The sequence below is a fragment of the Alosa sapidissima genome, chromosome 9, assembly GCF_018492685.1.
Source record: "Alosa sapidissima isolate fAloSap1 chromosome 9, fAloSap1.pri, whole genome shotgun sequence".
In the NCBI taxonomy this organism is placed as follows: Eukaryota; Metazoa; Chordata; class Actinopteri; order Clupeiformes; family Clupeidae; genus Alosa; species Alosa sapidissima.
In genome coordinates, this window is record NC_055965.1 from 16,814,380 (window position 1) to 16,829,379 (window position 15,000).

Genomic DNA, 15,000 nt, shown 5'->3' on the forward strand with positions numbered 1-15,000 from the left:
TCTGTTGCATGTGTGTGTATGTGTGTCTATGTGTGTATGACATTGTGTGTGTATGTGTTCTTGTGGGCCATTCAAATAAGGCATCAAACAACTCTGCTCATGCGTTCTTGTTTGCAGCAGTTCGACAACTCAAGAACTAAACTATTGAGTTTTGAGGCATGCATTTGGACCCTCTGGCTTGCCGTACCTTCTCTCGGATCTCCAGCGCCCTCTTGCAGAGGGGCTCTGCCTCCTTGTACTTGCCCCTCTTCCCGTAGAGCACGGCCAGGTTGTTCAGGGTGGCCGCCACCTGCACAGCAACAGAGAGAGAGACAGAGTTAACCATTAGCAATAGCCGTTACCCTAGGGCTGAGTAACCATTAGCATTAGCCTTTACCCTAGGGCTGAGAGAGACAGAGTAACCATTAGCATTAGCCGTTACCCTAGGGGCTGAGAGAGACAGAGTAACCATTAGCATTAGCCGTTACCCTAGGGATGAGTATCCATTAGCATTAGCCACTAGAGCTGAGTATCCATTATCATTAGCCGTTACCCTAGGGCTGAGAGAGACAGAGTAACCATTAGCATTAGCCGCTCCCTTAGGGCTGAGAGAGACAGAATAACCATTAGCATTAGCCGTTACCCTAAGGCTGAGAGAGACAGAATAACATTAGCCGCTCCCTTAGGGATGAGTATCCATTAGCATTAGCCGTTACCCTAGGGCTGAGAGAGACAGAATAACCATTAGCATTAGCCGTTACCCTAGGGATGAGTATCCATTAGCATTAGCCACTAGGGCTGAGTATCCATTAGCATTAGCCGTTACCCTAGGGGCTGAGAGAGACAGAGTAATCATTAGCATTAGCCGCTCCCCTAGGGCTGAGAGAGACAGAATAACCATTAGCATTAGCCGTTACCCTAGGGCTGAGAGAGACAGAGTAACCATTAGCATCAGCCGTTACCCTAGGGCTGAGTAACCATTAGCATTAGCCGTTACCCTAGGGCTGAGAGAGACAGAGTAACCATTAGCATTAGCCGCTCCCCTAGGGATGAGTATCCATTAGCATTAGCCACTAGGGCTGAGTATCCATTAGCATTAGCCGCTAGGGCTGAGTATCCATTAGCATTAGCCGCTAGGGCTGAGTATCCATTAGCATTATCGATCTGTGTTGATCTGTGTACAGTATTGTATTCTGTGGGCCTTGAGCCTGTAATAAAGTTTATATATTAGCCAATTCCCTAGGGGCTGAGCAATTAATCAAATCCATCAATTAATCGTCCATTATGGCTTTCAACAATTGTGAAAATGTCGCTGAAATATACAAATTATTTTGAAGCATTCCATTTGCAACAATGCTCCCCCTTTGTCTTGAGTAACAAATTAAGCATGCATTTGATATTTGTTTTTCAGTTGAAAAATATTTGGAATTAAGTTGAATAAAATACCATGATCTCAATATTGACCAAAATATTGTTTTTTTACGTAACGTAAAGCAACTACCCCATAACAGAAGTGGGCTGCGGTAGATGGGTTAGGCTTTACAGTCAGTCATCATTCACTCTCATAACCCTCATATTCTTTATGAAGATGAATATGTTTATTTGAAAGAGTGTGGTCTTCTAGCAACATAAAACTATATGGCGCTGAGGTTACTTGGAACTGAAGCTGAGGACTGTTTCACGTGGAGTGGTAAACATGGAAATATGCCGTCTCGAGTTTGGCAGTCACGGGTTTACACCCATGTAATAAGCCTTTGAACTCTTTACTGTGCAATCAGTGCCTTGACTGGCTAAGAACTGTAATCGCAGTGTCACTATGGGAGTGTCAATGTAGGGGTGTGTGACTGTGACTGTGTGTGTGTGTGTGTGTGTGTGTGTGTGTGTGGTGTGTGTGTGTGTGTGTGTGTGTGTGCTCACCGCTGGGTGGTCTTTGCCGAGGGTCTTCTCTCTGATTGACAGGGCGTCGTTGAGCAGGTGGGCCGCCCTCTTTGTATTTGTTCTGGTCTCTGTGTGCAAACAGAGATGAGGAGACTGCTTAGCGCTACTCACAACCACGCCTTCAACATGCAACACACACTTGACTTTTATTACAACACTTAAAACACACACCTGTAACATTTTACTCACAACACGTCTTTTAACATTCTAGCAAAGACACTTATAGAGTGTCAACAAACTGTCAACCACCATGTTCAAAAGATTTCAAAACTATCTGTTTCATATTGACGTTTGAAACTCCAAGTGAGGAGGATGGCCACGAGGAGGAAGAGTCCAGATTTATCACTTTCCCCCGGGACACAGACACTGGTGACCTTTTTAGCGACCTAGTTAAATATTTAAGCTTCCCCTCTCTCTGTGAGCTGAGGGACAGCAATGCTGTGTGTGTGTGTGTGTGTGTGTGTGTGTGTGTGTGTGTGTGTGTGTGTGTGTGTGTGTGTGTGTGTGTGTGTGTGTGTGTGTGTGTGTGTGTGGTGAACTGGGAGAAGTGAAAGTGCTCATTGTGTCTGGAACTGGACACCAAGGGACACGCGCGTGCACGCGCACAGACACACACACGCCTAACTCTCACCGGTCATGTATGGAACTGGACACCAAGGGACACACGCGTGGCACACACACACACACACACACACACACACAGGTCATGTTATGGAACTGGACACCAAGGGACACACGCGTGCACACACACACACGCGCCGCGCGCCAGAGCACGCACACGCACACGCACACGCACACACACACAGGTCAGGTATGGAACTGGACACCAGGAAGATCCCCTACTTGCTCCCCTACAGGTGTTTTCTTTCTTTCCTTTCTCGTGTTCAAGTGACGGCAGGTTACATGCACACGACATGCAGTTGCACACAAATTCTCACTATTAACTCTCCCCCACCTAAGCACTCACCTGTAGACACACACACACACACACACACTGAAATACACACACACACACACACACACACACACGCACTCCCACACATGCACACCCCTAACTCTCGCCCTGCCTGCCAGTGATCCAGCTCACCTGTAGACCAGATCTGCGCGCACACACACACACACACATACACACACACAGCTCACCTGTAGACCAGATCTGCGCACACACACACACCCACGGCTCACCTGTAGACCAAATCTGCGCACACACACACACGGCTCACCTGTAGACCAGATCTGCACACACACACACACACACACGGCTCACCTGTAGACCAGATCTGCACACACACACACACACACACACACACACACACACGGCTCACCTGTAGACCAGGGCCAGGATGTTGAGCATCGGTGCGACGTCGGGGTGGTCGTGGCCGGAGGTCTTCTCCAGGTCCTCCAGCGCCTGCTTGCACAGCGGCACGGCCACCTCGTAGCGGCCCTGCGAGGCGTACTGGATCACCAGGTTGTGCAGCGTCCGCAGCCGCGCCGGGATCTCGTAGCCGCCCTGCTGGGCCGCTGCCGCCGCAGCGCTGTTGTGTTGCTGGGGCACTGAAGGAGACGGGGGGAGAGAGGGAGGGAGGGAGGGAGAGAGAGGGAGAGAGAGAAGGAGGGAGGGAGGGAGGGAGAGATTAAGGAGTAGGGAGGAAGGAAGAGAGCATGGATGATTGGAATGTGAAAGCATGAGAGTCATATGAAACAAAACTGAGGAAAAAGCACAGGTACAGAATTGTCCAAACACATCCATTTTGCATTAATAATTAATCATTTCAATTTGCATCCATAATTAGGCAGTTCTATTGATTTTGACAGGCCCAATGACACCAATTAACCCCGCAGTTCTATGACACCAATCAAACCCACGGTTCTATGCATAGTTCTAGCATGATTATGTAAGGAAGGCCTTGGCTACAGCATGCTGCTTACTTCCTGGTCCGTGGTCATCGTCATCGTTGGGGAACAGGTCATCCAGAGAGTCCTTGGGGGTCTCCCCCACCTTCTCCTCTGCTGTGAAAGACCAAGTGAAAAGCCAATGAACGATCCAACATCCCATAATAATCACAACAGCGTTCACAATGACGACGCCATTTCCTGCTCCTTCACATCACTCTTTGACATGCTCGTTACCTCAAAGGGGAAGCTTGTTAAATATTTAACTAGCTCTCTAAAAAGGGGGGACTGAGGTCTATTTCCAGACGGGCCAGTAATTAAACAGGTCCCTTCCCCATTTACATAGAAATGACCTTCTTATTTGCAGTATGTGAATAGGCACATGCAGGGCTGACAGCCTTAAAACGTGGTTCATATATTTCCCTATTTTGTTGACACCTAATAAATGTCTTTCAAAGTGTTATAAATGTCTTTTTTAAAAGGTCACAAATGTCTTTTGAAGTGTTAAGAATGTCATAGAGGAGAATGGGGGCTGGAGGATGATTTATTGGGGGCCTAGAGTGAATGTCAGGTCAATAGCAGCCTCTTCCTCTTCCATCTCTACAGAGAGAGATAGAGATAGAGAGAGAGAGAGAGAGGAGAGGAATGAAAGTAGAAGACTGTTGCTAGCATTGCAAAAAATAATGTCTGATATGTGAAGAAGTAAAAGTGAATTTGAGTCAGTTTGGAGCTGCTGCTTGACTGACTGTGTGTAGCACCATGGTAGGGTGAAATAAAGGCAAGGAAAAATAAACTACACAACAAAATAATGTTTATGCCGTTTAATACATTTTTAGGTGTGAAACATGTGTTTGTTGTACTTAGATGTGAAACTAGTGTTTTGTGTACTACTTTGTGTACTTCAGTTCACCATCGCATTTAAATACTTAACGATTCAAAAACCTACATCTTGTAGAGCATCATAGAGAAAGAAACGAGACAGAGAGAGGAAACAGAGCTGCCCACCCCTTAGGGCTTATGAGAATACACTCTATGAAGGAGAGAATGATGGATGAAAGATGCTAAGAGAGAGAGAGAGAGGAGAGAGAGAGAGAGAGAGAGAGAGAGAGAGAGAGAGAGAAGAGAGAGAGAGAGAGATGACAGAGAGAGAGGGATGACAGAGAAAGAAGTGGGGGAGGAGGGAGTAGCCAAGCTGGATGAAGGATATATTTCAAGGGAGAACGTTCACTGTGAGAGCTGGTAAGAGAGTGAGGGAAATATGGGCAGTGATCGGTCATGTATCAGCACTAATACACAGTGGAAATGATATACGGAACTTAATGGGCTACAGGAGGGAGGGATGGAGGGAGTGAGGGGATACATCAAGGGACTGAGAGAGAAAGAGAAAGAGAGAGAGAGAAAGAAAGAAATCACTGCAGGGATGTGTGGAGAGCAAGATAAAAGAGAGAAAGTGTGTGTGGTGTGTATGAGGGAGAGAGAGACAAATTGTGTGTGTATGTGTTTGTGTGTATGTGTGAGAGAGTGAATTAATTAGAGAGAGATGGTAGCTCCTCTCTCTCTCTCCATCCCTCTCCCTCTCCCTCTCCTCTCTCCCTCTCTCTCCCTCTCCTCCCTCTCTCTCCCTCTCTCTCCCCCTCTCTCTCCCTCTATCTCCCTCTCCCTCCCTCTCCCTCCCTCTCCCTCTCCCTCTCCTAAGGGACTCCTCTTTCCGGGAAAGAGAAAAAATCGATGGCGTCTCCTCCTTAGTGTGGGAGGAGCGTGACACAGTAGCCGAGAGCAAGCAGACCTCCCCCTGGGGATGGGCAGCTCCACGCGTTTAACATGGAGCACAGGAGAGGAGAGGGGTGGAGAGGAGGAGGAGGAGGAGGAGGAGGAGGAGGAAGAGTGGAGGAAGTTGATAGATTGCACTGTCAGGACAGCCTTTTTACCCAGTTAGAGAAAGAAGAGGGGAGGGGAGATAGACAGAATGTGTGTGTGTGTGTGTGTGTGTGTGTGTGTGTGTGTGTGTGTGTGTGTGTGTCACATGTGTGGAGAGGCGCAATCATTAATTGACACCTGAGTAATTAACAGGTTTCTGTGTGTTTCTGTGTGTGCGTGTGGCCGACCATGCTGCACTTGGTATGCATGTAAACCTTGCTCTGTTTTAGCAATGCGAACAACATTGGCCCATGCGAATACAGTAGAGCTCATTTGAATGTATTTGAATTTTATATCCCTCACCAAAGGCGAGGCATCCTAGTGGTTGTACTTTGTGAGCTTGTTTCAATAACGTGTGTGTATGTGTGTATGTATGTGTGTGTGTGTGTGTGTGTGTGTGTGTGTGTGTGTGTGTGTGTATGTATGTGTGTGTGTGTACACTACTCACCGTGGGCGAGACGTCCTGGTCGTACTTCTTGAGCGTGTGTATGCATGTATGCGTGTGTGTGTGTGTGTGTGTGTGTATGCGTGTGTGAGCGCGCGCCTGTGTGTGTGTGTGTGTATGTGTGTGTGTATGTGTGTGTGTGTGTATGCGTGTGTGTGTGTGTACACTACTCACCGTGGGCGAGACGTCCTGGTCGTACTTCTTGAGCTGGTTCATGAACTCCAGGTGCTTCTTCTCCTCCTCCAGCTGGGCCACGTTCTGCTCGCTCTTCTGCAGCTTCTGCTGCGTGTTGGCCAGCTCGTCCCGCAGCCACTGGTTCTCCTGGCACAGGCGCCGCACCTGCGCACGCAGCTTCTGCTTCTCCGACTCCACCGCGCTCAGGTGGCTGGACAGCGCCATCATCACCTGGGAGACAGGTGGGAGGTGGTCACAGGTGAGGTTACAGTTATGAGGTTATGTATGGTGCCACTGATATCGACCCCTGTTTAGAGAGTGTTGGGGATTGTGTGATGTGGATGCATTCAGGAGCTTACTGGGGGTAACGTTGAGATCACAGACACATAGCCTCCACACACACACACACACACCCTACCTTCATACACCACAGCAACAAACACACTGACACACACACCAGCCTCCTGGCCCAGCCCAGCATGTACATACACACACACACACACACACACCTACCTTCATACACCACAGCAACAAACACACTGACACACACACACAGCCTCCTGGCCCAGCCCAGCATGTACATACACACACACACACACACCTACCTTCATACACCACAGCAACAAACACACTGACACACACACAGCCTCCTGGCCCAGCCCAGCATGTACATACACACACACACACACACACACACACACACACACCTACCTTCATACACCACAGCAACAAACATACTGACACACAAACAAACACACGCGCGCACACACACACACACACACACACACACGCACCTGTGCCTCCCCGAGCCCCAGCTCGATCATCTCCACGGACTTGCGCAGCAGGCTGGACTTCTCGTCGCACCAGGCTGCCTCCTCGTCCTTCTTCAGGCAGCGGATGGTCTCCACCAGGCTGTGCAGGATGGCGTTGTGCTCGCTGCGGAGCGCCTCCAGGCCCTGGGCCACCAGCCGCGTGCTGGCCATGATCTCCTCCTGGGACAGCTTCTCCAGCTTCTCATCGCCCCCACCCGCCCCCGCGGGTCGGACACACCATGGTGGACATGATGCTGCTAGCCGCCACACAGAGCAGGGGGTACCGTCTGTGGAGACGGGGAGAGAGAGGGAGGGAGGGAGAGAGAGAGAGAGAGAGAGAGAGAGAGAGAGAGAGAGAGAGAGAGAGAGAGAGAGAGAGAGAGAGAGAGAGAGAGAGAGAGAGAGAGAGAGAGAAAATTATATGGAGTGCATTTCCAAGAGAAACTGCAAAAGTGTGCTTGCTCAACTGTAGTTGTGGAGAGAGAGAGAGAGGGGGGGGGAATTTAAAGACTTACATTTCCATGAGAAACTGCAAACGTGTGCTTGCTCAAATGTAGTTCACCAACAGCATCAGACATTGGAATTAAAATATGAAGATTGGTCATAATATGAAGATCGTACCACCACATGCCTAAAATCTCTGTGTGTGTGTGTACTTTTTTATGCCCTCAGAACGATAAGATCTTAAGCAGTTGTAGTTTTAAAAACACACACACAAATGGACCATTGTGTTTTCATGCAAATCACTGATCTAATCAAAAATCTAATCAATATTTTCTGAAGGAGTGAAAAAGAGGGGCGAGATAATTGGTTGTCTTTCAAATTTACTCTGCACGCAATAGGATAGCACTAACTCATGAGTCCCATGCGTTTTCCCACCAGCAGAGCTAGTTAGTTCGCTAGTTGATCAAACTTTTGCCAACTTAATAAAAGCTTAACTCGTGTCGCGCTATTCGCCAGCAGCAGCATCCATCTGCTTTGTTTTCAAGTAGCAGGGAATTCACGCCGAACCGTCACAACTATGCCATCATTGTGTTAAGCCCGCCTACTTACTCTATACACGATGTGATTGGCCTGATCGAAGTTTAATTTTTAATGAAAGAGGGAATGAGAAAAGAATGTGTCCAACATGGGGCTTGTGTTCCAGGACTCAGGCGAGGGGGGGCAGAGCCAACAGGAAGCTAGAGAGTGACAGAGGTGCAGAGGGATGGAAACAGCATCCAATCAGGGGTGAGAGTGTAGTGAGAGAGGGACAGAGAGATCGAGAGAATAAAAGGAGGACAAGAAAGAGAAAGGAGAGACAGGACAGGTACACCACCGGATTCCAATTCCATTTCTGTCACACACACACACACACACACACACACACACACACACACACCATTCGAGACCATCTCACAAATCTCCCCTGACTATGGCAAACCAAAAGGAGGAAATGGTAAAGGAGAGAGAGAGAAAAGAAACACATGGATAGTCAGAACAGAACCCCTCTTATTCCACCAGGAGAGAGAGAGAGACAGAGAGAGAGAGAATAAATACGAGTGGGACTCAAACTGAGTGAGGGGGTTGTATCAGCGCGACAGCACAGCTTGTTACTGCATGTAGGAGAGTGTTGTGGACAGAATGCCTGAACAGTTTAGTAACTGTTGTCCAATGACTGCGTGCTTGTGAGTGTCTGTGTGTGTATGCCTGTGTGTATGCGTGTGTGTATGCGTGTGTGTATGCGTGTGTGTGTTCCCTGTGCCAAGTCTATAACTTGATGAGGAACAACACCATTCTGTTCCACAGAAGCAGGCATGCATATTTGGCATCTGTTTAGAACATGTGTATGAGGCGGATGTATGCATAATTATGTGTGAGTTGTGTGTGTAAGTAAGTGAGTGTGTGTGTGTGTGTGTGTGTGTGTGTGTGTGTGTGTGTGTGTGTGTGTGTAGGATGGAGAATAAAAATGGGGAGATTAAAGCGAGGGTGGGGGAGAGAGAGAGAGAGAGGGAGTGCAGAACGGAGAGAGCAGAGTCACATGGACAGATGAAAAGAGGGGCTACTCATTGTCCAGTAGGAAGCAGCAGTAAAAGAGGCAGTAGAAGGGAGAACAATCTAGAAATAGGGAAAAGGAGGCAGCTGAAGTCCGAGGAGTGACCCTGTGATCTCCATGACCACAGCATGCCCCACGTGTTAGCCATCCTGAACTTCGCTTCGCGTTACAGCAACTGGACAAACGGGAGCTAATACATCTCAGCCCTGCACACACAGGCTATTATCACACTCAATTAGCGAGCTAATTAAAGATTTAAAAACAGAGCTGACCTCCTTCAGTTTCGGTTTCCTGCGAGTGGCCACTTTTTTTTTGCACCAGGATCTGACCCAGCTGCCCTTATCCCACAGATCACACGCCGCCTGCCCAGATCTTTTTTTTTTTCTCAGAGTGAAATTAAAGTCGTTTGTTAGCGGATGGCTACTGGAATCACGAGACAGGACCACGCTGCTGGGGTTACACACACTTACACGAACACTGCACACGCTCAGAACAAGCCGAGGAGGCATGCAAAGGAACAAGGAATTCTGGGAAAGAAAGGAAGAGGGGGGGGGAGAGAGAGAGAGAGAGAGAGAGAGAGATAATGAATGTTTGCATTTGGGTCTGTGTGAAAAACAAATATGTGTAAGTGGCCTTGTGTGTGTGTGTGTGTGTGTGTGTGTGTGTGTGTGTGTGTGTTTCTGGTAATGGATTGTATGTAAGTGTGTAGCCTGTGAGTGTGTGGTCACATGAGTGGGCAGGCCGGTCCAGCTGCCCCAGGGCACAGGGCTACTGCTGCTGTAGAGCTCGCCCACAGAGCAGCGGACTGCAATTCATCATCATCCATCATCCACAACACACACACACACACACGTACACACACATACCTACACACACGAACACACGTACACACACACACACACACGAACACACGTACACACGTACACACACCCACGTACACACTTACATACACCTACACACACACGTACACACACACACACGTACACACACACACAGTGCCCTTGCATGATGTCTTAAGCCACAATCATTTTTCACAACCTTGCTGGTGTTTAATCAGAGGCTTAAAGCCTGCTTAGAGCCATGTTGGATAAACAGAGTGCGTGTGAGAGAGTGTGTTTGTTTGGACAAAAAAAGTGTGTGTGTGTGTATATGAGAAAGTGTGACAATGTGTGTGTGTATGGGTAATATGTGTGTGTATGAGAAAGGTGAGAATGTGTGTGTGTGTGTGTACGTGTAATATGTTTGTATATGAGAAAGCTGTCTGTGTGTGTGTGTGTGTGTGTGTGTGTGTGTGCACATTATTATAAACGTCACTTATAATAATGACTGGGGTCTCTGAGGGATGGAGTGAATCGGCCAATTTCCATGGAAACACAAGGACAGTGGGAGAGTGATGAGAGTGAGGAGGGACCAATCACAGATGGGCAGGTGGGCAGATGTGGTGTATATATATATATATATATATATATATATATATATATATATATATATATATATATATATATATATATATATATATAAGGTGTGATGACACTTCAATACGGCGCACTCACATACACAAACACAGGTCGCAGACACACAGACACACACACACACACATCTGCTAGTCTTGGCATAGTTTTACACCTAGTTTCCTGTCAGTGTGCATGCTAGTCTATGATCCAGCATGGTAACTCTAAAGAGTTGAGCCATAGGGTTGCACATATGAAGTAGACTTGTCTCCTCATAATGGGAAGATGAAGAGATGAAGACTACAAGTGACAAGTCCACATCATTTTGTTTTCTATAAGTCTGATAGACAGATGAGAGGAGAGTAGAAAGAGAGAGAGAGAACAAGAGAGAGATAGAGAAAGAAAGAGAGAAAGAGACCGTCACACAGTGAGCCTGTCAGGCTCTTCTGTTATACTAAAGAGCCAAAAAGGAAAAAGGAGAGAGAGAGATAGAGAGAAGAAAAGCTGAGACAAGACACCATGCACGAAGCACAAAGCACTGTGAGTGAGGATTTAAACTGTCTGTGGGGAATTCCTAACAATGCACTGAATGTTCCGAGCAATGTTCTTCTGCAGCACGTCTAGTCAGGCCAGAACAACAGAGAACAAATGGTTCCCCAGACCCACAAGCCTCTGATCTGTGTTCTGCTATTGTGTGAGAGACCCGGACGAGACGAGACGAGACGAGACAGATGTTGTCAGCTGGCAGTGCAGATAGATACCCACCCATACCACGGATGCCACTAGCCAAGAGGCACTGCAGCTAAGCTAAGCAATTAGGCTTGGGTGTTAGACTTCATTTAGAGTTTAGATATAACTATAACATGGAAAGACATCATTACACCACTAAGAATCCATTACTGTTTTTGTTGGCATAAAGGTTTAATTTTATAATGTATTTTTGGTTCTCACAACAAGAAAATGACATGTAAAGACAGAGAAAAGGAGACAGTTGCCTTGTGATTTATCGGCTGAAGAACTCCCAGTGAGAGGAAGACATCGGTCATCTATTGGCAACTAGTGCGATCAGATGTGAGATCATCCAAGCTGTATGGCAAAGCCATCAGACAAATTCTTGACCCTGAAGAGGTCTTGGTTTTTGTGCTATTTTATAATCTTATTTTTTTCCATTTCCCTCCATTCCTGAGACACTGAGTGAGATTTGTGAAGCACAATATTACAACACAAACCACTTCCAGACCAGACACGAAAGACAAATGTGTGGAAAAACAATCAAATTATCAAAGAAAATTAAAATTCACTTGAATTGAATTTCACTTATTTCTTTTTTGTAAAAACAAGACCAGGGCTTAAAATTCATTTTTCAAAATGGGGGGTCGATTCTGATACCAAGTCAAGAATTGCGATTTCGATACTTCTTCGATACTTTTTAAAAGAAGTGTTTGATTTTGGGGCCCCCACCACCCTGACGTCATCAGTAATATATACTGTAGTGGGATCATTCACAACAGTGGACATCCTAGATTCTGCTTGACACTCTCCACACACTGAAAATGATGGCTTATGTGATATGTTTCTATTTCATATATTTTTTTAATTCATATAGAGTGTATTTAGTTAATAATGTATTTTTAATGTATAGCATTTTACTAGTAATTACTAGTAGCTAAACATATTTAGTAATTTGAATGCTTCATATTGACATTTAAAGGTGCCATGTGTAATGTCCGCCAAAAAATCAATTCAGAAAGTGAGTTGGTCTAGAGTAACAACCGAGAAACGTGTATTGCAGTTTGGCTGGCGGTTATGTTGCCCGCATACCGCCACCCATGGCCGAAACTGGTATTATGACACCTGTCGGGCTGTGGCTAGTATTTTAGCATGCTAATTCAGGTTGATATCTCTGCAGCACTATACCTTGTCATTTTTTTAATTACATCATCGCCCTTATTTCTTCTCATTCTTTTGATGTGTGTAGCTCATTTTTTGGATATTTTTACCTCAATTCTTACACATGGCACCTTTAACCTATAACACTTATCTTTAATGTGGTGTGTAGGTCTAATTGAGTGCACATTGGTGATGAGTAGGTGTAATTGAGTGCCTGTCACTTTAAGAAAATACGTGAGAGTAATTAGCCTCCCTTCAGCCTGACGGTTTTAATTTAGGCTAGTCGCTAGTGAATAAAAGTTGTGCATAAGGATATGTGGATGCAAATCATTATGTTTTCTATGTCATTAGATGCAATAAATGTTCAAAAAACTAACAAGTCGAAGACAATCTTTCTGGGATCAAGTGTTGACGTGACCTGAGCTAGCAGGATAGTTACCAAGGAGCTCTTTCCAGATGTAAAGGTTTGCCATGGTTGCGTAGCCTATTTGCATAAGCGCAAAGTGTTTCTCTCTCTCTCTCTCTTTCTCTCCGTGTGTGTGTGTCTGCGTCTGCATGAGGCTGATGATGATGTTCAATTCAACTCGGTAGTTGATCCGTCCGGTCAATAGCACCGCATTCACGCCACTTCATGATTATATTAACGTCATCAGACAGGCTGTAAAAGTGTATGCGGGAATTTCTCGCATTATGATGGCTAGAGTTGCGGGACTTGAACAAATTATGCGCAATACCCGCAATGAAATTTAAGCCCTGACGACTTTCTTTTTTCCTTACTTGGTCATATTTTTTTTTAATCGCAGAAGCACTGAAGCAAAACATGGAGCCTGACGAGCTTAAAGCCATTTTCAGACACTTCCGCTGCCGTCGTCTAGACGGTGCTGAACGCATCATCAGCCTCAGTGTACCCATCTAATCCCTTATGATGAACACCTCTGGAGGCCTAGCGGACCATCTCTAGACCTCCACCACACACACACACGTGAAGAAGCGTCTTGACAAAGAGGGGGGGAGAGGAGAGGAGAAGGGTTATAGAGAGAATGAGGATAGGAGGATAGGGTAGGAGGATAGGAGAGAGAGAGAGAGAGGGGAGAGAGAGAGAGAGAGACTATTGCATGTTGTTGACACTTTAAATAAACAAAAGAAAAGAAGTTTGTCAATACGAGCATGTGTTGTTATTTTTACACACACACACACACACACACACACACACACACACACACACAGTATGACAGTACTTGGGTGTGGTCAATAACAGAGGTCGAGTGACATGACCTCACACACAACAGGACACTGTGGGTAGGCATCTAGACAAGATGAAGACAGAGCCCAAGTGTGTATGTATGTGTGTATGTGTGTGTGTGTGTGTGTGTGTACACATCTAGAATAGATGATGATGATCCAGATGATCCAGATGATCCAGATGATCCAGCACAGAAGAAAACAGCTTCGTCATGAGCATAGTTGTTATGTTTGGGAGAAAACACACACACGAATACACGAATACACAAACACACAGACACAGGAACACACACACACACACACAGGTCTGGTTTAGGGTGCTAAGATGCAGACACATCCCTGTAGCAGGTGGGTTGAGGACACTGGAGGTGAGTGAGACAGACAGAGAGGGATGGATGGGCATCATCAGATGGCAACTGAGGCAGCCTCACTCTGAATCTGACAGGGGAGAAGACCATATGAGAGAGGTGATACGTGTGTGTGTGTGTGTGTGTGTGTGTGTGTGTGTGTGTGCGTGTGTGTGTGTGTGTCTGCAAGAGTGTTAATATTGCAAAAGGCCGCCAGAGTACTACTGGCTTAATGCATCAGCATTCACCACACCTCATTTCCCCATCTTGACACACACACACACACACACCTATTAGGAAGCCCATCTGAACTGTCTCTTCACGGTAGCCATGGAACATTTTCACGGCGCCCCATCCAGGAGACGGGTGGAATTATGGGTGATTCTGACGACGCTCGCACGGTCTCTGTTGCTAGGGGCTCATACGCAGATTTTATGTAAGACATCAGAAGAGAAGGGTGTGTGTGTGTGTGTGTGTGTGTGTGTGTGTGTGTGTGTGTGTGTGTGTGTGTGTGTGTGTGTGTGTGTGTGTGTGTGTGTGTGTGGGAGGGGGGATTGAATACTTGGAACATGCGTGAATGTGTCATCTCCAAAATGGAGCATGAGGCTTTCCACTGCTACCTTTGCCTGTGCACCAAATGCAAGCGTGTATTTAACCCTTTGCTGAATCTGAATTGCCTTCACAGATGATTATTCAACAGCAGTGGCGACAAACAAAACAAAATAGACCTTGACATCTTCACAGGCCACCTTGGAGGCCTGTGAAGCCGTACATTGAGAATAGCTTCTTAAAGTAGCGCCATGGAGGAATTGATATTTATGGCTCTTGGCATCAGTATTCAACATTTAGCACCAAGACGACACCCAAGCAATATTAA

The 15,000-nt window shown here is 46.4% G+C and overlaps 1 protein-coding gene across 1 annotated transcript in view; it reads right to left on the reverse strand.

The window, feature by feature from the left end:
• The window catches only part of LOC121717985 (kinesin light chain 1-like), a 36,181-nt gene that overhangs the window by 12,193 nt on the left and 8,988 nt on the right, over positions 1 to 15,000 (reverse strand). The window contains 8 exon segments of the mRNA XM_042102711.1: positions 143 to 289; positions 1,897 to 1,962; positions 1,964 to 1,985; positions 3,243 to 3,471; positions 3,847 to 3,927; positions 6,176 to 6,212; positions 6,347 to 6,577; positions 7,141 to 7,445. Of these exon segments, the coding sequence (XP_041958645.1) occupies positions 143 to 289; positions 1,897 to 1,962; positions 1,964 to 1,985; positions 3,243 to 3,471; positions 3,847 to 3,927; positions 6,176 to 6,212; positions 6,347 to 6,577; positions 7,141 to 7,445 (1,118 nt within the window).